The sequence below is a fragment of the Nelumbo lutea genome, chromosome 1, assembly GCF_056320005.1.
Source record: "Nelumbo lutea isolate HS-2025 chromosome 1, American lotus-T2T, whole genome shotgun sequence".
Classification (NCBI taxonomy): domain Eukaryota; kingdom Viridiplantae; phylum Streptophyta; class Magnoliopsida; order Proteales; family Nelumbonaceae; genus Nelumbo; species Nelumbo lutea.
This window is the reverse complement of record NC_142684.1, coordinates 90289389-90315954: the sequence shown is the minus strand read 5'-3', so window position 1 is coordinate 90315954 and position 26566 is coordinate 90289389. Positions and strand designations below refer to the sequence as shown.

At 36.8% G+C, this 26566-nt stretch overlaps 1 protein-coding gene, 1 long non-coding RNA gene and 1 pseudogene across 5 annotated transcripts; all 3 read left to right on the top strand.

Moving 5' to 3' along the window:
• The first annotated feature begins 379 nt into the window (after nt 1-379).
• LOC148876067 (granule-bound starch synthase 2, chloroplastic/amyloplastic pseudogene) lies at nt 380-2928 on the top strand (annotated as a pseudogene).
• A 5366-nt stretch (nt 2929-8294) lies between these two features.
• Nucleotides 8295-11953, top strand: LOC148876066 (UPF0481 protein At3g47200-like). Of its 4 annotated transcripts, none has more exons than XM_088966522.1 (3): nt 8295-8662; nt 9183-9243; nt 9956-11953. In XM_088966522.1, the coding sequence occupies exon 3, from the start codon at nt 10100-10102 to the stop codon at nt 11825-11827; it is 1728 nt and encodes a 575-aa protein (XP_088822648.1). In that variant the 5' UTR covers nt 8295-8662; nt 9183-9243; nt 9956-10099; the 3' UTR covers nt 11828-11953. The 4 variants fall into 4 exon arrangements, with proteins under 4 accessions (XP_088822648.1, XP_088822650.1, XP_088822649.1 ...); XM_088966521.1 differs by having other exon boundaries at nt 8570-8969; XM_088966524.1 differs by lacking the exon at nt 9183-9243.
• A 9634-nt stretch (nt 11954-21587) lies between these two features.
• LOC148876065 (uncharacterized) lies at nt 21588-25248 on the top strand. Its single transcript, XR_016105918.1, has 4 exons — nt 21588-21698; nt 21789-21937; nt 22954-23024; nt 24860-25248. It is a non-coding gene; the product is annotated as an uncharacterized LOC148876065 (long non-coding RNA).
• The last annotated feature ends 1318 nt before the right edge of the window (nt 25249-26566 follow it).

Genomic DNA, 26566 nt, shown 5'->3' with positions numbered 1-26566 from the left:
AGTTATATCATTCCTCATCCCTTATCCTTATCTTATCTTATCTTCTTAAATAAGAGTTGTATTACCATTAGGAGTAGGTAATTAGGAGTTTGAGTTTGAGTTGGATTACCCTAGCCTGGCCGAATCCAACAAGGAATTCCCTTATCTAATCTCCTATTTAAGGAGCTACGAGTTGAAGTAAAGACATTCAGTTTCCAGTCAAGAAAAGAGTGAGGAGAGTTTGGGTGGTCTCTTGGACAAATCACCCATTCGGTTTTCCACAATAGGGTTTGCACGCAAGGGAAGGCGCAAGGGGAAGCAAGAGGTTCTCCCCGTGGACTAACCCGCGACGAGATCCTACTCTCGGGCCCATAACATTTTGGTATTAGAGCCAAACGTCATGGGCGATATGGAGCAACTATCATCCAAAGTCCACAAATTGGAACATAGGCTAGCAGAAACCAGCATGGAGGTTCGTGAAGTCAAGGAAGATGTTCGTGAGCTGCGACACCTGCTGGAAGTCCTCTCCAACAAAGAAAGGAGTTCTGAGGGAATCGCCAACACAAACAGTCACCATTCGGACTGGACAGAGGCATCCAGCGAACAGCAGATCGCTACCCCGACAACCGCAGTTATTCCCAAGTATAGCCATTTGGAGTTTTCCTCATACAGCAGCAGCGACGACCCACTGGGATGGTTGTACCGTTGAGTAATTCTTTCGTAATCAGCGCACGGAGGATGAAACTGTAAAGTCTCCTCCTTTGGCCCGGGACAATGTCATGAACATTATATTGGTACCGGCAGAATGCACTCCTTGGTCGAAGACAGGTGGACTAGGTGATGTTGCTGGGGCTCTACCGAAGGCTTTGGCTCGGCATGGACATAGATTTATGGTTGTGGCACCACGGTATGGTAACAATGCAGAAGTCCAAGAAACAGGAGTGCGCAAGAGATATAAGGTGGATGGGCAGGATATGGAGGTAACTTTCTTTCAAGCTTATATTGATGGCATGGATTTTGTGTTCATGGACAGCCCTATGTTTCGCAATATTGAGAAAGATATATATGGGGGAGGCCGAGAGGATATTTTAAAATGCATGGTTCTCTTTTGTAAGTATATCCGGTGCGTTCTTGTGATCCACAACATAGCACACCAGGGTCGTGGTCCAGTAAGCGATTTTCGTTATGTGGATCTTCCACAAAATTACATAGATCATTTCAAACTATGTGACCCAGGAGGTGGGGAATACTTCAATATCCTTGCAACTGGCCTGAAAACAGCAGATCGTGTAGTCACTGTAAGCCATGGTTACGCCTGGGAGATGAAAACTAAAGAAGGTGGTTGGGGTCTGCATCAAATAATAAATGAGTGTGATTGGAAGCTGAAGGGCATTGTGAATAGGATTGATGCAAAAGAATGGAACCCACGGTTGGATGTTTATTTGGCATCTGATGGCCACACCAATTACCTTGTGGAGACTCTTCAGACTGGCAAGCCTCAATACAAAGCAGCTCTACAAAGGGAGCTTGGTCTTCCTCTTCGGGAGAATGTTCCTCTGATTGGGTTCATTGGTAGGCTTGACAATCAGAAAGGTGTTGATCTCATTGCTGAGTCCATTCCTTGGATGGTGGACCAGGATGTGCAACTAGTCATGTTGGGCACTGGGAGACCTGACCTGGAACAGCTTCTCAGACATTTTGAGAGTCAACACCATGACAAAGTCAGGGGTTGGGTTGGTTTCTCTGTGAAAATTGCCCATCGAATAACTGTTGGTGCAAACATCCTACTCATGCCTTCTAGATTTGAGCCATGTGGACTGAATCAGCTTTATACACTGAGCTATAGGACAATCCTTGTTGTTCATGTTGTTGGTGGACTGAGAGATAGTGTGCAGCCATTTGATCCATTGGCAGAGTTCCAAGCCACGTATTCAAAATTCGAGCTTGAGGACAAGTTCATAGTTCAAGAGGGGTGTAATGTTATAGACATAGAAACAGCAGACACACTCGTAGGCGAGCCTTACCACCGCAGCCGGCAGCAGCAGCACGCATAACAGCGTGTGCCGCCCGATAGCAGCACTTAGGAGTCGCACACGCACCATCCGGCAGCAGCACTAGAGAGAGGCCCACACGACAGCTCAGCAGGGTGGGTCCACACTTATCTGGCCACAACAGCTCTGCTCGCCAACTCGGCACCAGTTACATCATTCCTCATCCCTTATCCTTATCTTATCTTATCTTATCTTCTTAAGTAAGAGTTGTATTACCGTTAGGAGTAGGTAGTTAGGAGTTGAGTTTGAGTTGGATTACCCTAGCCTAGCTAAACCCAATAAGGAATTCCCTTCTGTAATCTCCTATTTAAGAAGCTACAAGTTGAAGTAAAGGCATTCAGTTTCCAGTCAAGAGAAGAGTGAGGAGAGTTCGGGTGGTCTCTTGGACAAATCACCCATTCAGTTTTCCACAATAGGGTTTGCACACAAGGAAAGGCGCAAGGGGAAGCAAGAGGTTCTCCCCGTGGACCGACCCATGACGAGATCCTACGCTCGGGCCCATAACAAATATATATAGTTGAATTAACTTCAATGTTCATTTCATAAAGAAGAAGAGCAACACAGAAGAAAGTGAAGAAGCAAAAGAATTACATATAACATGGTAAACGTTTAAGCATTTTCATGGTTGCAGAGAAGAAAATGGATGGTGTTACAAGCCATGAACTTGACCTCTTTGAAGAAAGAAGAGAAGATATTGCCTTTGATGCTTCCCCTGATAGGAGGAACCATGCAGACATGGCCGCTAATTACAAATGTCCGTTTGCAGTTACCATTAGATGATGATCCGAACCCTTTAACTTCTGTTGCCTTCATCTATTCCATCTTCATGCTCGAACTAGGATGGAGAAGAGCTGGAAAGTGGAACGCGAATGACAAAAACCCTAGACTTTCAACTTAGATGAGGCCAAAGTTTAGCTTTCCCTGTCTTCCTTCTCTTGTTTGTGGGAGGTGTTTTAAAGCCCAGGCTGCTAAGCTGTCAGTACTCAATATGATAAGTTGTCCTATCAGTATTAAGGTATCTATACCATACTCCCAATATGAGGTGTATCGTAACCGTATCCATATTCATGGTCATGGATATATGATACAACTATGACTGGATACGTATCCTATGAGTCATACATATCGACACAATAGGCCTCCGTATCCATATTCATGGTCCGATACACACTGATATGGAGGTGTATCCATATCTAGTTTGACAGAACTGTGCATTGACTATTTTTGGATTGTTTCTCATTTTTAATAGAAGTTAAAAAATAGTATTATGAAAACTGAAATAATTAATTTAAGATTTAATTTTCCCAAAAAAAATTAATAAAACTGAAAATTAAATATAATTTCTTTTATCTACCTTAAGTGGTTTATTTTTTTTCAATTGTGTGTAAAATAAAAACATTATATGTTAAATAAAATACTAAATTAAGAAATATTGCCAAAAATTAATAAAAATTGAAAATTATAATTATAGAATGGAAAGAGTTATAATTATTGTACAATGTTTGAATACTTTAGAGTCCGATATTGTTTATTGTAATATTTCTCTTCATATAACTTATTGAAGTATACATTTCTCATGTGTTTATATCTTATTCATTTATAATTTAGCTTTTGGTTTAGTATTATTAATGTATTTATGTAATTTGTATGCATTTCCTTAACATATCCAAATATTTTTATATCTTTCATTCATATCCATGCATTTCCAAAACGCATCCATATCCGTATTTAACTTATTCAATATAATACCTAATATCAATATAATACCTAATATCAATACTTCGGTCCTTAGTCAGCACTCAGTATCATGTATTTCACGTTTCAATTGGACCGTATACCCGTTGACCAAATCAAACCAAATTAACAACAGAAAACACTCGTTTGTGTGATAACATACAATAGAAAAATAGCTCATATTGATTGCCTTTGCTTGTAGGTCTCATATTTGGGCCCCACCTGAGGGCTTCATGTATCGATCCCATTTTGTAAGTCCCTTGAATAGATGACACATGTAGGCCCAACAAATTGCCTAGCATGTGGGCCTCGCTTGTTTGTTAACATGTGGATCCAACTTGTTGGGCCGTGGTCCATACCTAAGACTAAGCCGTATGTTGATCCAACATGTGAACCCAAACTCAATGGACCCATGTGTAGGTCCCGCTCCATTGTTTTAAATGTAGGGGCCCATCATGTTGACCCAGTAGGGATTTCAAGAAGGCCGAGTTGTAGAAAGCCAACTCGGCCCAAGCCAAACCATGATATGAATTAGTCCATGCGAAGGCCTAAGGCTAAGGTGGACTTGGTTGGGCATGAAGGTGTGTAGTTCTACTCTTATTTCAGTGAGAATTGATACTTGTGGAGAATGTTTTCATCTGTTTAAGAAAGATAAATAGAGATTTATGTTGACCACGTATGACACTTTTGCTTCCAAATGCCTTTCTTAGAATCCGTCTTATTGTTGGTTCTGTCCATGCACTCTACACATAGATCCTCAAAATTCATAGAGAGAACTATTCCAAATTTGAAGCCTTGTGATTGGTAGACACAATGGAGAGAACATGATTTAGGGCATGTCAATGGGTCGGATTTACGTGATGGACCCAAGTAATGGTTCTGGTTTCATGATTTTGTTTTGATTGATTATTGAGTTGGTTTTGGTTTTTTTCAGTCCCAAATTGATTCATACCTAGAACTGATTATTTTATTAAATATTTAATATTTTCTACTTTTCTTATAACTTTTCGAATCAATTCATACCCAGAATTGATTATTTCATTAAATATATAATATTCTTTTTAAATTTCCTATAATTTTTATCATACTTTAAGTTTAAAATAGTAAATTTCATAGATAATAAATAAGATAATATTAGTGAAAATTATTTAATTTATTAACATATAAATAATTTAGTATTTTTCAATCATTTTATTAAAATTATATTATCAAAATTTAAATTTTAAGTTATCATTCAAATACATAAATATAATTTTCAGTATAATCAGATTTGGACCCATTAGACCTGACTATTAACTAGGGTGGTTTCTGGGTTTATGATTTTGTTCCAATTAATAATCAATTTAAGACTAGTTTAACCTAGACCTGACCTGTTGACAGCCCGAAACAATTTTGCCCAAAATATTCTAATTCTCACAAAGCACCCCTTAGTTGATGAATCATCACTTTTTTTTCATGGGGTTACAATGTGGGGCAGTTCATCCCCATTAGGGGTGATCATGCGCTGGGTCAGGCTTTGCACTTAAGATAAGGGCTATAGCTTAGGCCCAGGCCCGGCCTGGCCCAGGGTTCTGGTTCTAAAACATAAGCCCTAGCCCAAGTCTATATGGACCTGGGCCGGGTCGGGCCTGATTTTGGGCCAATGTCACTCATATATAAAACATTACATATCTATATATTAAATGATATAACATGCATATAAACTTATTTTATACATTATATAATATAAAATATTACATATAATATAAATTATACATGTCATGTTATAATATTTTAAAATATATAATATAATGTAAAATAACACGTATATATATATGTATATATTATACACAAAATGTGTTATTTTAAATATATACGGAGTAAGCCGGGCTTGAAGTATTAAGCCCAAGCCCAGCCCTAAAATTTGCTGGTCTGATATGAGCTCAGGCCCAGGCTGGACCTAAAACAAAACTCAAACCCAAGTCCAAAATTTCTGAGCCTGGCCAGGCTGAAATGATCACCCCTAATCTCCCATCCCCTTACCCCCTAATGCCCCATCCCCTTACCCCCCACCCCACCCCACCCCACACCACACCACACCACCACCATCCTACAACCAATCACCCGCAAATTTTGGTGAAGACTCACTTTATGGGTTACCACTTTTAAAATGAGAAAAGAAATGAAATATAGTGAAGACTCACTTTTATATGGTTTGCCTTTTCCCTCAATAGAAATTATTCTAGAATTTTCCTAATGTTAATTGTTGCAGGGGTGCAACTTGGTGAAACCAACCCAAGTCCGAACCAACCCAGCTTGCAATGTACAGGCTGAACTTGGATTCTTGGTTGTTGGGTTGGGTCTAAGCCTAAAATCTCAGGCTTCTTATGGGATGGGACCAGGCCTATCCCTTAAGCTATGTTTAGTTTAAAGGAAAGGAAAGATAGGAAAATCTTTCTAAATTTTGTATAGATTTTTCTATAATTTCATATCTTTATTTGTAAAGATTTCTCTACCTTTTCCTGCCTTTTCCTTCAAACGAAACATAGTTTTAAATAATCAAACTCTGCTTTGTTTCTAGATTAACTCCCTCATGAAAGAAACTAAAAATGATAATAAAATTTTAAAATAACATAGAATTAATATTGGAACAAGTGATTGATTCTTCCACATCACAAATGAGTATTAATAATATTATTATATTGATATTGATATTAATATTAATAATATTTTTGGGGTTGCAAAGGAGTGCCCGTAGGTGAAATATATAGACCCAACAAATTGTCCCACATGAGGGCCTCACTTGTTGGCGTACATGTGGGCCCCATATGTAGGTCTGGCGTGTGGGCCTTACTATCCTAAACCGAATGAAAGTTTTTCTTTTCATAATGAATAAAATTTACCTCAATACGTAAAGCAAAAAAGAAAGCAATCAGCCAAACAAGTGAGAAAAGTGAATTTTAGTTCATGGGTGTCAATGTTTGTCTTTTTCATTAGTAATTCTTTGTTGCTTTTTGCATAAATAATTTAAGTAGGACTCCAAATGATCCACAGTTTTACTTGTATAACCATCATGGGTCCCACATCAGAGTGATTTGCTTTTCCACAGTGCACACCCCACACGTGCCCACAGCACCTCCCAGCATGCATGGGCTGGAGGACTCGGCCCATGAACATTTTACACTGCTTCATATATAGGCTTTGGGCTGGGTTTGAGCACTATGGATTTTCTGCCCACAACTCTCTATCGTCATGTGGTCCATGATCCATGTACATGGTACAAGAGTTGGGTAAGACATTTGTCGCACTCACACCAAAATTCAGCTGCTGAGTGGATGCTTTTACTTTAGCTAGAGGCACTTAAAGAGTTCTGCAGCAGCAGGGATGGGAGAAGAGAAAAGAATGTTTGTTCTTGTCTCCATAATTACACATGCAAATTCTACTCTTTCTCTATGCCTAGACTAGAATTTCATTAAAACCCAAGATTAGAAGTTCAACCAAATTATCATCGGCAGGTACAGAGAGCACCGGTAAAAGGAAAAGTAAACAGCAATAAAGGAGGAAGCATGCATCCATTGTCGTTCTTTCCCTGAGCAGGCCGTTCGGTCTCTGTTATATTCATCTTCTCCATGATGTCATGGTTGAGTTAATGCAGCAACAAAGCTTGTTTATGGGTGAGAAGGCTCTTTTGCTACTCAACCCTTTTAAAATTTTCTGGTTTTTAAAAAGAAAAAACAAACCAACAAACATGGATTCCTTAACCTTAATGGCCATGTTTCAAGTTTCAAGAGATCTGAGCTCATGTTTTAATTAAAAATCTATCAAGACATGATATGGGAAGGCAATCAAAAACCCGAGGAATTTGATAAATAACCATCTCGCTTTTAACTCTTATTATAAACAGCCAACGTTTTTTCCAAGATCTCACCTGGGTCGGTTTGCACCGTCAAATATGTAAATAAAATAAGTTTGATATTTATAAGACCGAAATAAGGGGGTATTTGTCCCTTGAGCTGGTTGGCCGATTTGTCCTACCTGCTACCTAACGACTGTTTGTCCTTTCTTAGGTTCTTTCATATTTCCTGCTTTGCTTCTCTGGTTTTATAAGTCCTTTTACAATATGGTCGGTCCCTCACTCGCCTGCAGTTGTGCTCGGACCTACCACAAAGCACCACGTTAATTCTTATCACGTGAGCGGTCGGTATCAAATTTGGCCAACTACAATAGTTTTTCATGATTTTCAAAACGAGATCGGACCGGGCGGTCGGATCGGAAAATCCGGGAACCGGTCATGATCATTGATTTCGTTTTTTCTTAAAAGCTTATTTTTATCAAAAATTGTTGATTTTGGTCAATAAACTATTGATCCGGGCAGTTAATGGTTTGAACAGTTTTGACTATTTTTAAATTTTTTTTTGTCAAAATGGACCAACCATTCAGTTCAAATGGTCAGACTGTTTCGACTCGAGATCTGTACGAATAGCAGATCTGGTTTTGTTCAATGAACATTTGATAATTTGATAAATATTGTGACAATTGTTAAAAGTAGATCTTAATATTCTTTTACAAAGTAAGGATGGGGGACAGGTGTAAAACAAAATTCCCAGTGTAGCTCATTGAACGTGATTAGGTTGTGCCTACTGATCGGGATGCTTTTGAACCAATCTCAATTCAACCATCCGTCGGCAACGATTGAGAGCTATCCCTTCACGTGTGTGATTCGGGACTGTAGAACGACAGTCGGAATGAGACTGGGTAACAAATTTGGGTCCCGAGATGTGTGGAATCTTCATTATACATGTGGCAACGTTGACCCTAAAAGCAGAAGATAGCCCTTCACAAAGCTGATGAGTGATGAGGTAGTTGAGTAAGGCTCTGTTTTTCCTCCCAAGGCAACTGCAGAGTGAGCTGTGGATCGAGTAAGTCTCTTGGATTCTATTAATCAGTTGAATGTTTACCATGTAATGTTTAGTTATCAGCTCTTAGAGAAAATTTTGGCTATCCATGATCGACGGCTACAACCACAGCCTCTATCCGCCCGTGGACAGCCAAAAATTTTCCCTAACTTTAGGACCCGTTTACAAAGGCTGAGCTGAAGATTCAGTTAAAGCTGGTTCGACGGCTATATATGAAGTGCTTCAGATAAGCTATCCATAGAGGTTAAAAGCGGACAGCAGGCCCATTTCATCTGTAACTGCTCTAGATAAGCTATTCAAGGATGCTGAAGTGAGCAACTCTTCAAATGTTCTTCTTTGAGATTAATGATTTTCTTTTTCCTACTTTCCTAACACCTTCTCTTTTTATCGTATGCATCTGCTCCAATTCCACTGATACAAGAAAATGTCGCAGTTCTTGTTTCAATTTGCTATATTGTGATTGTGCTACTTCTTTTTGTTCTGAAAAACAAAATCTATTTCCTTTTCAATGATGTTGATGCAGACTTGGGAAAAGTGGCTACCTTGTGCTTCCACTTTTTGTTAGAAATGCCCCAACTCCAAAGGTGATCAGTGCATGATAAAACCCTAATATTTATTTCCATAAACCTTTCTTTCATTTACTTTCTTCAATTAAATAGGCCAAGATCGGAGATGAATGGGTAAATTAGTAATTACATTTAACAGCCAATTAAAGTTAACCTTTTATAATAAATCTCATGGGAGGTTTAAGGTTCTTCCCAAAGTAAAGAAGAAATGGACAAGGATATGGAGAGTGAGCGAATAATTTTTAACTGATGAATTTAGAATTGGTTTTGCTCCAAAACTTCTAAATGCTAAGAAGTTAGACAAAATTAAGGTTAAAGGAAAATGCAGAGTTTCACAGTGAACTATAAAGAAATACAACAAATTACTTGAAGACAATGGATGACCATGGAAGGGGTTGCAGAAGTAAAGAAATCAACTGCAAAAGTAGGAGACAAGGGTATTGGTTCTCGTTTTTCCTAGGTACTGGGTGTAGGAGTTTTAACAGTGAAAGTGAAAATTATAATGGAAAATGAGTGAAAAGAGAGAATAGGCATTCAGTAGGGGTGAGTTTAGGAGAGAACATAGAATTTGATCAACCTGACTTTTAATTAAAATCAGAAAACTCATCGCCCTCTAACTGTAGCATTACTTTTCTGATTCAATCCTCTATAAATCAACTCACTCCAACTTTGTCAACAATTTCTAGTAAAAGAATTTGGTTAGCTTGACTCTTAATTCCATTTCTTGTAGGTGTTTGAGTGCAGCCACACAAGTGCCATAGCTAGAACGCATTGTTGCAGTGTATCCCCTTCTTCTAAAGAAACTGTTATAGTGGAATATTCTGCTAGAAATCAAATTAAAGGTAGCAAAGCTCCCGAAGTAGAGAAAAAAAAAATGTTTCTCTTTGCGGAGAGAGTGTTATCCATGAACAAGATGGTAGAAAGTTCTAGATCTGGCTCAAGCCATAGCCACAATAGCCACTTTGGAAATCATGAGAGTTGGTTAATAAACATTATGGAGGCAAACCAAGGATCAATTTTTACAGACAAGAAGCTCAAGATACCACGTGTTCCGACTCAGATGAGGCAAGAGTCAGAAAACAACTCATCAGAAGACAATAATACAGTTAATAATAACATTAGAGCATATGAACCTGAGGTGGTTACTATTGGTCCTTACCACCATAACAAGAACAAAGAATCCTGTAAACCAATGCAGGCCCACAAGCAGAAAATAGCTGAAAACTTTGTTTTGAAAGATGGGAAGAAAGTAGAAATACAAGGCTTGTACAAGAAGGTTGAGGAGATAGCTAAAGATGCAAGGACTTACTACGATCAGGATTCAGTAAAAGACATCGACGATGAAACATTCACAGGTATGATGTTCTTAGATGGTTGCTTTGTTGCCTATTTCATTTACTGTGTGACGAATGGAGATCTCAAGCAACTGAACATGGAAAGTAAGACGATAGTTTCGGTAGCTAGGGACTTGTTCTTGCTAGAAAACCAACTCCCATATCTTGTCCTTGAGGTGTTGATGGACTCCATATTTGATAAAAATGAATTCACAAGAATGGTTAGACAGTTTGTTGCCATGATAGTTCTCGGATGCAAGCAAGAAGAATGTGATCCATCTTTACGTGAGCTTGACAAAATTCTTAAAGAATCTACTCCCTGTCACCTCCTTGACCTCCTTCGAACCATGTTCGTCAGAGAATCTCAACAGGGAGGCAATAAATCAAGCTCACATCGGCGTCAAGGTCGACGATTAGGTCGAGGATCAGAACGAGAAAGTACTCCGCCGGAAGAAGACAAATCAACGGTATCTCAACAGGAAAGTCCTCCTGTTGAACGTCAGACTGACAAAGAAGATGATCTGGAATGGGACAATTTAACAAAATGTGTTTCATACTCTTTTGCCGCATTGATCTTTCTTCTTCTTTCACCCTTTATTCTGCTTTTGATTGTAGTGTCGTTTGCTTTGGGAATTGTTCTGGGAATCATTATGCTCCTCGTGAGTTTTCCTTATTTTTGCTTGTTGGTTTGGACCATTCGAAGCAGAACGGATACAACGCACCAGTTTCGTACTGCCAGCGAGCTCAAAGCTACAGGGATCAGTTTCAAGATGAGTGAATCGTTAAGCTTCAGTAGTGTCGATTTCAAAGCTGGTCTCATCTTTGGAGATTTGATACTTCCTGTGGTAGCCATTGATAGGTCAACAGAGGTTATGTTTCTGAACTTAATAGCCTACGAAACAAGTTGTTTTGATCTTGATGATTTCAAGGTAACCTCCTACATTTGTTTTCTGGATTCGCTGATTGATCGTGCCGACGATGTTAAGGAGTTGAGGTCAGACCGCGTACTCATTAACAATCTTGGCAACGATGAAGAAGCGGCCCTTCTTATCAATCAATTGGGAAGAAATTTGATGGATCCTAATACATATAATGAGGTTAAGATAGAGATGAAGAAGTTCTGTGGACAGAAATGGAGGACATGGTTTGCTGAAATCAAGCTCAAATATTTCCGTAGCCCTTGGACTATCACTGCTCTCTTTGCTGCATTTTTGGCTCTCTTCCTCACTGCTGTTCAGACCTATTTTACAGTTTTCCATGGAAAATGAGGGCCCACCAATTACAATATATAGGAGAGACAAATATTGTATACGAGGCAATTATGTGTCGCTGTTGGATTTGCTAAACTTTTTTTACATCTGTTATGGTTATATATCTTTTTCTTGTTTATTTAATTCCGTTGAAGTAACCTATAGTAGTCATGGAGCATTAATAATCAATACTCAATTGAGGGGCTGTTCTAGAATGTGAATATTTTTGTTTTCATTGGTTTATAAAATTTCCACATGAACAAAAAATAATTAATTAATTAAATAAAAAGGTCCATGTTTCATGAGCTGTGTTTTTGCTTGGAGAGGAAGAAAATACAATAATTTGGTTTTCTTGGAGTCACACATGGAGAAAATACAATATAGGGGGAGATGTTCCTAATTCCCGAGGGGTAGCGTATTGTGGGTAAGTGTGGGCAGAGTTCTCATGGGCAGGTGATCCTGACTCACTTACAAAGATTGGACCGGGGATGAAAACAAGTATATTGGTGGGGGCTCCTCTAATATTTACATTGATAATAAGATGTAAAAGTACATCAATAAAAAAAGAAATAAATTTGCATTCAAGTGGGCTTTTGATAAAAATGGGCATATGCTTTATTGAAATTCATGTTTGCATCCATCTCGACTTACGTTGAACTAGCAAGAGCCATTACGGATAGTCTATCGACCGTATCTGACTCTGTATCTAAATTTGATCTTGTTCTATTTATTTGAGTTGATCTTGGTAGTGAGTATGAATTTGTTACTACCGCTATTACCAATCAACCCGTTGATACATTTTCGGGACTCATTTTGTATTGAATTTGAGTGTCTCACAACCTGCAGTTAAAGTAACTCATTTTGCTTAAAAGTATATTTATGGCTTCCTAATTTCTCTTTAGAAAATTAAAGAATTCCCATCATGAAAAGATCAAGAAAGTGGTATTGGCAGATGAAATGCAGCCATCTGATAGAAGAACCCGGTTGATTTCCTCCCCCACTCTCCCCACCTCTACAAAAGAAATAGAAAAATTAAAATGTGCCACTTAAATGGAGAATGGGATGAAGATTGTTTGTCTTCATTCTCCCACCTTATTGTCTTGTTAGATTTGATTTGTATTGAATTTGAGTGTCTCACAACCTACAGTTAAAGTAACTCATTTTGCTTAAAAGTATATTTACGGCTTCCTAATTTCTCTTTAGAAAATTAAAGAATTCCCATCATGAAAAGATCAAGAAAGTGATATTGGCAGATGAAATGCAGCCATCTGATAGAAGAACCCGATTGATTTCCTCCCCCACTCTCCCCACCTCTACAAAAGAAATAGAAAAATTAAAATGTGCCACTTAAATGGAGAATGGGATGAAGATTGTTTGTCTTCATTCTCCCACCTTTTTTTTTACATTTTCGGGACTCATTTTGTATTGAATTTGAGTGTCTCACAACCTGCAGTTAAAGTAACTCATTTTGCTTAAAAGTATATTTACGGCTTCCTAATTTCTCTTTAGAAAATTAAAGAATTCCCATCATGAAAAGATCAAGAAAGTGATATTGGCAGATGAAAGTCAGAGGCTTCCACTGGCTTCTTCGATTCGAGTAAGGAAGATGTTTTGCACTCCCTCTTCCTCTGTTCTACACCAAAGAGGTAAAGGGGGTTTTGCTTTCCTTCTTGCTCTTTTCGTCGCGGTGGACGGGTGGTTCAAGTCCGACAATCGACAGGCGGTAGAGTAAACCCATTTATAGCCCAATACGTTCATGCGAGGCTTTGTAGGAGTTATAGTCCAAGTCCCATTTCGTAAAAGAGCATTAAATTCATCTTCCATTGCTTGACACCAATGGGTGTGTTTGCAAATGATGTGTATTGAGTGGATTGATGGGTGGACCAGAGGTGGTATTTGCATAATTATCAAGTGAACTAGGTGGGTCCAACCCTCTTGAAATAGGAGGTATGATTACAGTTGAGTGATCAGAATGAGCTTGTGTTGTGGGCCATAATAGTATCCTGAATGTGGGTCTACTCACTTGTGGATGGAATAGCAGTGATTTTGTGAGTGTTGGTCTAAGAAGTAACAATTGAAGGCCCATTTAATAACACAAATGAAGATTTAACTAGAGCTGCACTTGGCTGCTTAGTGAGTATGTGTAGACATCGATATCCATGGCGTTGGAGGCTATAACCCAAGAATACACATGGTACAAATATGAAGTCTAGTTTGTCCTTGTTATATGGCCACATGTATGGGAAACATAGGCACCCAAAAATTTTTAAGAAAGAATAATTTGGCTTCATGTGAAATAGACATTCGAGAGGAGATTTGTCATTCACTACAACACTAGATAGCCAATTCATCAAATAAAAAACAGTTTGAGAGACATCAAGTCAAAAATGTTTGGGCATGGATGTCGTGGCAGGTTAGCGCTATAGCTTCAATTTGTCAATGCTTACACTCGGCTCTATTGTTTTGCTCTTGTGTATGAGAACAGGAAAATTGATGAGCAATGAAGAAATTTATGAAACTTAACATACTCACCACCCATATAATACTGAATGGCCTCAACTTTTGTGTCAAACTGATTCTCAAACAAGGCGCTTAAAGTTAATGAAGATAGAAAGGGAATCAGATTTGTGAGACATGGGATATATCTAATAATAACGGTTGAAACCATTAACAAACATAATATAATATCTATAGCCATGAAGAGAGGCTACAGGGGCAATTCCCTAAACATCTATGAAAACAACCTCTAATGGTGAACATATTGTAGCAGAATCAAAATAAAATGGTATTTTTTTACTTCTACCCAATTCGCAAGCACCACAAAATTCTAATTTATTATGAGAATCCATTGGCAAACAAAATCTATTAATAATAGAATGAACCACCTTAGGTACAGGATGGCCCAATCTCCTATGCTAAACATTTATATTGGTGCGCTCTCCAACAGTTGCAAATGGTGAATGTGTATCCATATTATGTGAATTGGAAAGCTTGTAAAGGCCACCTTCATTCACCCCTTGGATAAGAGCTTTCTTGGTGAGAAGATACTTCACATAAAAGACATGAGGATAAAATTCAAAATAGATATTATTGTCTACCGAAAATTGACCAACTGATAATAAGCTTTTGGTAATATGAGGAACATGCAGAATATTTCTCAGATGCAAATTTCAATATGAAGAAGGAATAATAGAAGAACTAATATGTTTTATAGGAAAACCTGATCCATTGCCTATACGAAGTTGATTAGGGCCAGTGTATTCTGAATGCACACTCAAGTTGGCAAGATCATCCGTAAGGTGGTTCATTGCACCTGAATCAGGGTACCAAGCTTCACCACGTAATGAGTCAGTGGAGACATGAAAAGCTTGCTTCTATTGTTTAGAACTTTATTCTTCAAAGTTCCTGTCAAACTTGTAATTTCACTTAAAAGCATAATGATTCTTACCCCAACAGATTTGACACTTATATTGGGGGTAAGATTTGTTGCCCTTAAACAGAATCATTTATGTTGTTGAAATTAGCATTACCCTTAACAACCATATTAATAACTGGATAATTTGAATCAAGAGAACCATGAGAGCCTTTTAATTGACCCAATCGAATTTCTTGATTAAGTAACATACCTTTGACGTCCTCCACTATGTAGGCATCAACTCGTCTAGTGATAGTAGTAATAAATGATTCATATTCTGAATCGAACCCACTAAGAATAGTAAGAATGTAATCTGTGTCAAAGAGAGGCTCACCTGTTGTAGCAAGAATATCTGTGAGATTCATTACTTTTTGAAGATACTGAGGAACAGAGAGAGTTCTCTTCTTCAAACTACGCAATTCAAAATGAAGTTGCATGACCCAAACTCTTGATTTTGAAGCATACAACTGCTCTAATGTTATCCACACAGATCAAGAGAAGGTGCACCCAATAACATGTGTAATACCAGTTCAGTAAGTGTCATATGTAACCAACCCATTAATAGTTGGTCTTGCTGCACTTAGTCTCGATAGACTAAGCTTATGGTGACTTCAATAGATCCTTTAGCAGTGTCAGTGTGGTTGCATTGCTTGGGTAGGCATTTTTCTATGCCATCAACAAAACCTAAGAGATGGTTTCCTCTAAAAACTGGAAGAATGGATGATTTCTAGAGTAAGTAATTGGTTCCATCTAGACGAACAACAAAGGTGTTTGGAAGATTTAGTATCTTTTCACTTTGGATAGTAGTTTGACTCTATGCAAAATTTGGATTGCTACCTCCTCACCTCCAATTTTGTGGTGTGATAATATTGGCGCCAGCTATTTAGTGGCAAATCCTGTCTTTCACGCCAGTACAAAACATATAGAAATTGATTAACACTTCGTACGGGAAATGGTAGCATCCAAACAACTTGAAGTTCGCTTTATCTCATCAAAAGATCAGCTAGTCGATATACTTACTAAGCCATTGCCTTCTCAACAGTTTTCTTTTATGAGATCCAAACTTCAAGTTGTCAAACCCCTCTTCAGTTTGAGGGGGGCTGATAAGGATTAAACTCTCAATGGAAACTCAAAAATTGCGTTTCCAAATTTGTCTTGGGCTTATCTACATTATCCTCTATATTTATCTCTTTTACTATTAGACTTCTACTAGGACTCACCTACTTGTATATTTCTGCCACTTGTACATAAGATGTATTCAACTAAAATCTATATAAACACGCTAACCAAGCGTAAGCTTGTGTGTGATCTTTCCTCTCATCCCTCAACCATTTTAGACAAAGGGGGAGAATATATAAATTGCAGTAGAAGAAGAAGGAGCTGTAGGTTTAATGGTGGAGATGGCGTTTAGTCCCAAGAAGAGGAAGGAGAAAGAGAGGGGAAAGGATGAGATGGTACTAGGGCGTAAGCTGGGGCAACTAGGCCTTTAGGTTGGAGGCAAAACCCTCATCACCACCCAGGTGGCCATCATTCGAACATACCTTACAAGATGTAGCATGGTTGGGGTTGGGGAGCTTGAGGACACAGTCGCAGAATCCCTAATCCCCTTCCTTTTGTTTTGAGCATAACAAGAGCAGTTTTATCTGTGAGAAAAATGAGGAAGAGAGAAGGAAAATTCAAGTCCTAACCTTATGTATAACACCAAAACTCGGGCTCAGACCTAGATCAATCGGAGGTCAAATTCTAGTTTATCAATCCAAACTCAACCCAAGCTTAACCCACCATTGCTTGTCAAGATTAACCCAACATGCATATATAATTAGAAAAGAAAGGATATTTTGAGTAAACACAATGTATGTATGTATTTGTTTAGGAAAGTTTGAGTTAAGTAGCCCAAAATCTCAGGCCTAAACAGTGCAAAAAGCTCGGATTGGGTCAGGTGGGCTCGGATTGGACCCACCAAACTTGCAACCCTAATTGAAGGTGGTGGAATCATAATTTTTTAATTGTTTAATAGTTTGCTTTATGTTTGTTTTAATAATTTTAGTAACTTTTATGAATTTTTATTTGGTCTCATTAATTTAACATGGACTTTAAATTATATTTTTTATTAATAATAACAATTTACAATCATTAACAGATTTAATAATTATATTTTGTATAAATTATTAATAAAGTTTAATTTTGGTTTTTAGTTAAGTTAAAGTGAGTTAATTAATTCATTTTTATTAAATGTTAATTTAATTAATTAATTGTTTTTGAAAGCCTTTTAGTTAATTAATTATTAATTAAGTTAACTAAGAAAGATTAAGTTCTTTAAATTAATTTAGTTAATGTAAATTATTATTTTTATGTTTATTTAAAAATATAGTTTAATTAAGTTAGATTTAATTGATTTTAATTTTTATATTTATAATTATCTATTAATTTATAACCATGAAGCCATATTGAACATGGGCTATCTGTGTAGAAAAGCTGGGGAAAACTTTGCCTATTGGGGCTCAACAGTCAATGTTCTTGGGCATAGGAATGGCAACGGGGCATGACGGGGACGGAGAGCCACTACCCGTCCCCGTCCTCACTAACGGGGATCCCCAGTCCCATCCCCATCCCCATCTCCATCCCCGTCCATGGGGATCCCCATCCCCGTGTGGATCCCCATTCCCTGTGATTTTTTATAATGTTAACCATTTTGTTTTTGTTTTTTATTTTATTTAAAAAATAAAATAATTAAAATTTACAATCCTATTAGAAAAGATTAAAACATATTCAACCATATTTTTAAAAATATTAATATATAGATGTATGTGTACATATATACATATATAACAAATGCATACATATATACATATATATTAGTGGGGATCCCACGGGGCCGGGATCAGGGTCCATGCGGGGCGGGGAGTGCTTTCCCTATCCCCGCTAACACAGATGAAAATTTCCCCATCCCCATCCCCATAGGAGGAAAATCACTCCCACCCCCACCCCATTCGGGGCAGATCCCTACGAGAATCAAGGAAATGGGGAAAATTGCCATCCCTACTTAGGCATGACAATATGACATGTGCACTCATTTAGTCTCCTATTTTTGTTTTATTTTTCTTTTGTTTTTGTTTTTGTTTTTTTAAACAAAAGAATATTGAAATTGATTACTAGGGGTGATCATGGACCAGGGTAGGGAAGGGTTTAGTTTCTTACTTAACACCTTATAAGGTTTATAGCCTACGCCGGCCTAGACCTAGGTTTACAAGGGTCCAAACCTAAGGCCTAAAATATGAGATATATCTACTTAAACGACATAATGTAGTAGAGGAAGAGGGAGTTGCAGGTTTAATGGTGAAGATGATTCAATCCCCAGAAGCTCCCTCATTTGAACATACCTTACAAGCTGTAGCGTGGCTAGGGACCTTGACATAATAGTCGCATTAGGCTAGAAGCATTCCATAATCCCCTTGGTTTTGAAGGAAGGATAAGAAGACCCCATGTGATAGATGGGCTTCAACAGTATAGATGTATGTTTGTGTGTATGTATATATGCATGCATATGTGAATTGAGCTCAATTCACGAGCTTGTAAGTCAAACCTTTTATTAATCGAACTCACAACCTTTCAATATTTGACTCAAATTGAGCCTAATCTAATTTGAGTCCAAACTATTCGATTAAACTCAATTTAATCACATCCTTACTCTGAGCTAGAATTTTGAGGCTAATAAAGGTGGTTAAATTTTGAGTTTTGTAAGTAAACAAACTATAAGCTTCATTGTATTGATATCACTATTATGTTCAACTAATTTGCAGGAAATGTCATGGCACAATTTGAGGCAATTCTAGAGTCATTATCTATACAAACTTAAGTTGGATATCACAATATGAGGCAATTCTAGAGTCATTATCTATACAAACTTAAGTTCAGGGTTCATTTCGTGATAGAGACGCAACAAAGACGCGACAGAGCATGCCCCCATCGCTTCAATCAAAAGGAAACTCTGCCATTTAGAAGATTACTCGGAGTGACTCCCTAAAGGGGGTCACCCCCTTCTCTCTTTGATTTCAGAGGTTTTACTCTCGAGATCTCTCGAGGTTGTTTTTATTTCCGTTCGTTGTTTGTTTCTCTTCCCTGTTCTGTGTTTTTTCCCCTATCTGTTTTTCTCTCCTTGTGTTTTCTCCCTTTCCTCTCTCTCTCTCTCCTACGATCTATGCTTCCCCTTTTTTGTGTTTTTCCCCCTCTCTCTCTCTCTTGAGATCTCTGTTTCTCTTTGAGATTTCTCTAGATCTCTCGAGGATCACCCCCTTCTTTCTCTGTTTCTCCCATCTTCTTTATGTTTCTTTGTTTGCTTTCTTTCTGCGGGCTTTCTAACGTCCTAGGTGACCGAGCTAGTGCTAGATGGCTGAATTCGCGCTCTAACGTCCTAGATGTCGAAGATAGTGTTGGATGGCTGAGTTCGTGCTCTGACGTCCTGGATGGCTGAGATGGTGCTCGAAAATAGTTTTCTCTCCATTTCTGTATTTCTCCGGCGTCCTAGATGGCTGAGTTCATACTCCAATGCCTTGGATGGCACCGGCTTTTCAGATGACAGTTGCAATTTTCTGACATTGTGAATGGACTGTCCATTCCCTGGCATTGTGGATGGACGTTATAGTTCTCTGGTGTTCTTTGGAATACATCTTGTAGTCGGCAGTTCTTCGGTGTGTTTGGTGGCAGTTATGGATGATGTTGTCTTTTGCAGTTTTTGGCGTGGTTGGAAGTTACAGTTCATGGTTCGTGGCTTTGTAACCTTCTCTTGGTCAGTTTTCGGTTTGACTGGTAACTCCTCTTATTAGTTTGTTTGCCAGTTTTCGGGAGTTTCTTGTAGAGTTTTGACTCTGTTGGAGGTCGGCCCTCCTTTATTGGCGTTTCTTCTTGCGCAGTTTGCAGAGCGCTTGCAAGAATTTCTCCTGGTGCTTAGGATTTGTTGCAATCTGTTTGGATTTATCTTTTTTTTGTGTTTGCTGTTTGTACTCTCATGGATTGTATTTGAATTTTTGAGCATTATTAATGAATTTAGCCATTGCCTTCAAAAAAAAGTTGGATGTCACAAAACATTGAATATAAAATACAGAAAAATCATTTACAGATAAACTTGATCAGTTAGATGGTGTTAAAAGATGGGTTTAGAAAAGGAGCCTTTTTTTTTAAATGTGCATGTTCAATAGAAATTTGGCGATAAAGATTAGTTGGTTTAAGTCTTAATTTCGTAGAAATTTACACATTAAGAATCCATGCATATTTAGTAATCTGGCAGTTGGGCGGCTAATCTCTTCCTTTTTTTAAAAAAACTTTTATTCTATAATTTAAAGCTTGCGTTCTGGAATGTGAAGTTAGATTGTAGTATATATGGTTCATTGAACCTTTAATATACTAAATGAGACATTTAATTTTACAAAACTTTTATTTGTTTGTTTTTCTAAAGTTTTCATTTTGTATAGAGTTCATAATTTTTATTTTATTTCAAGGCTTATGCCGTGCTTCTCCAAGATCAAATCATCTTGCCTCTCTACCTTGTACTATCAGCCGAGTTGGTAAATTGGATGATTTGTTCTAGAAAAGGTAACGCCTTATGGGTGATTTAAGCGTTGATTAATACAAAAACTCTTATTTTTTCAGAGTTTTTGCTTTCAAGATACTTGATCTCCTTTTCTTTTTCTAACGAAATGTCTATGATGCCAAAACAAATGTGATACCAGAAGGGCTTTGACCAATCAAAACCACAATGAATTTGATAAATGACCATACCACTCTCACTCTTGTGAAAAACAGTAAGTTTTTCCTGAAACCTTTATCCATATATAGGATTACTGTCAATGCTTCAAATTAGTTTTAATTCAAATTGCAATGGTTGCATCAGTCCAAACCTAATTCACCTATTGACACCTCTATTCTTATCTTGTGTCAATGGTCGGAATATTAATTTAATCCAACTCAGTGCAATATAAACCCATACTTTGGAACATTAAGTCTGAACTGGCCCAATTCAATATTTATATTAATTAGACCATCCAATCTGTTCAAATTAGATGAATTGGACACATTCAATTTTAACACAATCCATTGACTGCAAATGTGGATTACACTTACATGGGCCAGTTGGCACCGTCATAGTTTTTTGTTTTTTTCAATGGACCGTCAAATGACTTGTTGAAAACAAAACCCACCAAATATTATTAATTTTATAAAAAATTAAAAATATTATTAATTTCTGATTGATTTATCGTATTTGCTAATTGCTACCTAACAACTGTTTGTCCTCTTCACGGTGTTTTTATCATATTTTTGTTTCTCTTGTTTTATTTATTTTTTCAGTTTTTACAATCTTTAATTCATAGGACTTTTGGGCGAATCTAAAAGTACAACTGTAGAACTATAGAAGATAGCCGCCCTTCACAGTTCACACACGGCTGAGGTTCTTGTTCTTGTTCTTGCGCCGTGGATGCAGTAAGTTTCTTCGTTTCTAATCTTGTTTACGTGTAATCCTATCTTAGTTATCTGCTCTAAGAGAGAATTTTCGCTATCCATGATCGACAGCCACAACCACAGCCTCTCCCTGAGTGATTGTGGACAGTCAAAATTTTCCCCAGCTCTCGAGCCGGTTGGAAGGAATCAGATGATCTGAAAATTGAATTAAACTGGTTCAACCGTTTTCTGAAGCACTTTCAGATAAGCTATTCAAACAGGTAAAGCGGACAGCTAACCCTTCAAATGGTTTTCTACTTTTCTCTGAGATTTAATGATATGTTGATGCAGATTTGCGAAAAATCGTTACCTTGTTTGAATGAAAAAGTAGGGAAAAGAAAGGAAAAAGGAGGAAAACTTTTATAAACCTTGTATAAATTTCCTTACCTTTTCCTTCAAACCAAACATGGCCTAAATAAATTCAAATCTAAGCTTTACAAGTCACAGGATGATAAAACCATCTCTGTCTCTTAATTACATTACATCAGCATTCTTTATTATCCTTTTTAACATAAGGTGTGTAGATGTAAGTGTCATAAACTTCAAGGTAGTTGATTGCTATATAACAAAAAGCACAGCAGGTTTCCGCAACTATTAAACTTCAGGGGAGGATTTTAGGAATTCCAAATCATCTTACTTATAGTTTATGTCAAAGTTTTCAACCCATGGTTGAATCGGATGGCCAGACCGGTTAATCTATCACATGACTAGGATTCGGGGTTTGTTTCACCCTAACTACTTTCTACAAAAGAAAAATAAAAACTATCGATTTGGCCAACAACTTTGAAGTTTGGACATTAATTCTCTCTCTCTTGTTTTCGCCATTTCGATCATTGATAACAATAATTTTTATTTCTCTACACACTTTATTTAGGGTAAAAGATTAGTTTAAACATACACTTAGTTTTCGTTTTTTTCTTAAATTGACTTAAATGTACCCTGAGTTTTTTTTCACACTTAAAGATATCTTGTGTCTCTTTTTCCCTTCATTTTCTTTCAAATTTTCAAAATCACTGAGTTTTTCAAATTCATCTGGGTGGTGGGTATTCTCTCTCTCTCTCTCTTTAGGTGTCTTTTAATGGACTTTTGGACTATACCCCCATTGTAATTCTAATTAAAAGAAAGAAGAGTTCCTTTTCTTTTTGTCAAATTAATGAAAGGATATCAATTATATATTTAGATAATAAATTCTTTTGCTTTTCCTATGATGTTTGCATTTTTCCTGTGATCTTTGCAGACACCAAATAACTTGTGGAGCATTACATCACAAGAGCGTATTGTAGTGTCCCAACATCTGTGTGATTGAAGGTACTTATCCCCAATGCTCAGTTTGATCTATTTATATTTCTATGGCTGATAGGGTTGATTTTTTATGAGGTTATTTTTATTAAAGCTCTAGTTGTTCCACCTAGCTTTCTCAATGTATAAGACATGATTTCATAATCTATCCTGCTCTAGAAAGAGCTTAGTTCTGATTTCTATTACTAAAGATACTATTTCATGTGTTTATTTTTCTCTCAATTTTCATTTTTGTGATCTTGACAATAAACAAGATCAAATAAGATCTGTGTTTTAGGTGACACTTGATAGCATTTTTCAGACATCTAAAGTCTGAAAATGTTACTTTTCAGATGCCACCTACGTTTGGGTTGGGTTTGGTTTTTAGATCTGAAATCCAATTTCATATCTAAATAGAAAAGAGCCTCCCTAGGTGCTTAACACGCTAAGAGGCATTTCAAACGTGGACGAAAGACAAAAGAGCCCCCATAGAAATTTGGAATGACCTGTAATGTCCTTTACATAAGCCAAAAATTTATGTCATTCGACTCCTCTCCTGGTTCGAGAAAGGAGATTTGCCACTGGGAAGTTCTCCTCTCTTCATCTTCTTCTTCTTTTCCACTCGATGGTGTGACACAAACTTCTTCTTATTCTTCTTTCTCGCTATTGCCGCTGCAACTCTCAACAACGGTGGTTCTTGATTTCACTCTCTCCCCCTCCCTCCCCTATCTTCTCGCCATCGCCGCTACAAGTCTTACTTTAATAAATTATTTTTATTTTTTATAAATTATATTTGTATTAATTATTAATTATTAAATATTTTAATAGTTTTAAGATATTAATTTGATAGTTATTAAAATTTTTTATTTCTTCATGGTGTTCATTACTATTTTCATTATTTGTTTAACTCTTAATAATTTATTTTTAATTTATAAATGGATATGTATTTTTCAATTTTATTCTTATTTTAATAAATTATTTTTTTATTTTTTATAATTTACTCATATTTTTCAATATTGTTTTGAATTTAATAAATTATTTTTTTGAAATAATTCAAATTGAACTCAAAATTACCACATAGTCTATTTTAGGGGTAAAATAGTAAAATCAATAAATTTTAGATGCTGAAGGTTTGATCCAACACAAACAACCTTCTTTATCCAGAGCCTCTAAAAAGTCGAAAAGCAACTATGTCTCTTTTTAGATTTTAGACACTTAATATTTTTTAACTTTTTAGATTTATCAAACGCCACTTTAGTTTCTTCATTGTACCAAAACAGTCTAATCTAGTGATCTTCTTCTTCTTCTTCTTCTTCTTCCACAAAAGGGCAAAATAGAATTTCAAAAATTTTAAATGAATCCACATTTGAGGTTTCATTGATGGAGGGTATGCTTAAGTCCAATGGGGTCAGCCTACAAGGGTCTCCTTGTCTCAACCCTTGGCTAAGATAGAAGTGTTCGTATGATTCTCCTCCTATTTTAATTGAGTAGGTAGATGTAGAAATGCACTGGAATAACAAGTTGCACCATACAGGATGAAAGTTCATCTTAATTTCTTAGTGTTTCTTTCAAGAAGTTCCACCCCATTTTATCAAAGGCTTTGGACATATCTGGTTTGATGGCTACGTAACTTCTCCTCTTTTCTTGTGTCTACATCTTGTGCAAATTTTCCTTGACTAGAAGGATATTGTCTGAAATTTTCCTATTTTTGAGAAAACCATCTGAAAGAGTGAGATTATTTCTTGTAGAATGGGCTGCATTCTCAACAGTACTAGCCATTTAGAGATGACTTTGTAGATCACATTATAGAGGCTTATTGGCTTATATCTTGAAACTAAGAGGGCTAGTGTTGTTTATTTCCTTAGGTAAGTGTTCTGTTTGGAAGAATTCCGTCACCATCTAAAAAATGTTGTGGCCAATTATGTTCCAGAAGTGTTGGTAGAAATATATCGTGAAGCCATCAGGGACAAGTGCTTTGTGTGGATTCATCGCTGCATGTAACTTCCTCTAAATTGGGTGGAGCCATTACCTCTTCAGCTTGGGTATGGAAGTATCATCCAAGGAGTGTCACTAAGCCGAAATGGGCGGGCAACCACTCATTTATTTTTTGCAGATGATGTGATTCTGTTGTGTAAGGCTGAACCTTCCCAAGTTCAAGCAATGACAATGACTTCTTTCAGTAAGAATGTCCAATTTTGAGGTTATCTCTGGTCAAGGGAATAAATTATGGAAAATCAATCTGACTTTTCAGTAAGAATGTCCAAGGCAACATCAATGACTTCTTTCAAACAGTCTATACTATGTTAACTATCATCCTCCCAAAGAAGATCCATACAGAATTAGAGAAACTTTATAATTTTGGTGGTTTGGAAAAAGAAGAAAACCCCACACACAATAGCCTGGAATAAATATGCTTGCCGAAACAAGAGGGTGGATTGGGCTTTAGGCACAACTTGTAAATGAATAAAGCCTTGTTAATTTAGCAAACAATTATGAAGATTATTGACATACTCTAATAATATATGGGCGTTAGAAAAATACTTTTCCTAATCAAGTCTATTTGGTGCAAGAAAAGGGAGCAATAGTTCACCTTGGTAAAGCAGGCACATAGTCTATTAAAAGATTTAAAGCCCAACATGTTATGGATAATTAAGGATGGCTTCAACAATATTCATGCACTAGAAGACCCATGGATCTCAACTATTCATGATGGCGCCCCTACATCTCTTAATGACTTAACGTAAGCACTCAACATATAAGGGTTGCAGATTTTTTGAATGAAGGAGGCTCATGGAATCAAGACAAACTAAACCAATTTTTTTAACCCATCTGTGTTCAAAAAATTCTTGAGACACAACCCAATTCAAATGTAGACTCAAATAAGATCATCTGGAAGAAATCACCTTCGGGAGAGTTAAAAGTAAGCTCATGCTATAGAATATTGACAATTAGGGGTGTCAACGGTATTTGAAAATCCAATTTTGAATTTAGATTCGAAATAATCAAATCGAATTCGGATAATTCAAATATCTAATCAGTCAAATTTGGATATTCTATTCATACCGAATAGTTAATCAGATTTGAATTCGGATATGACCTGATTCGATTGGATAAATATTCAAATTCAACTGATTATTTAATTCTTATATATAATATATAAAATATTTAAGTGTCTTATATAATTTATATATATAATAATTAAATTATATAAATAATTTGTATATTTATATACTTTATATAAATAAAATATTTATTAAATAATTAATTAATTAATCAAATTCAAATTTGATTCGAATATTTGAATATTTAATCAGATTCGAATTCGAATATTAATTTTTAATATCATTCAGATATTGAATTTTCTAATCGGATTCAAATTCGGATATTGCTTGATCCGATTCAAATTTGATCCGTCGACACCCCTATTGATTCATCTCCTCATTTCAACCGGAAGTTATTATGAAAAACAAAACAAATCCCTCAGTATCAAAACTTTACATGGAAGCTTCCATAGGATGGGGTTCTCATGAAAGAGAAATGTGGATCATGACTTCTGAAAGAAGAACTAAAGT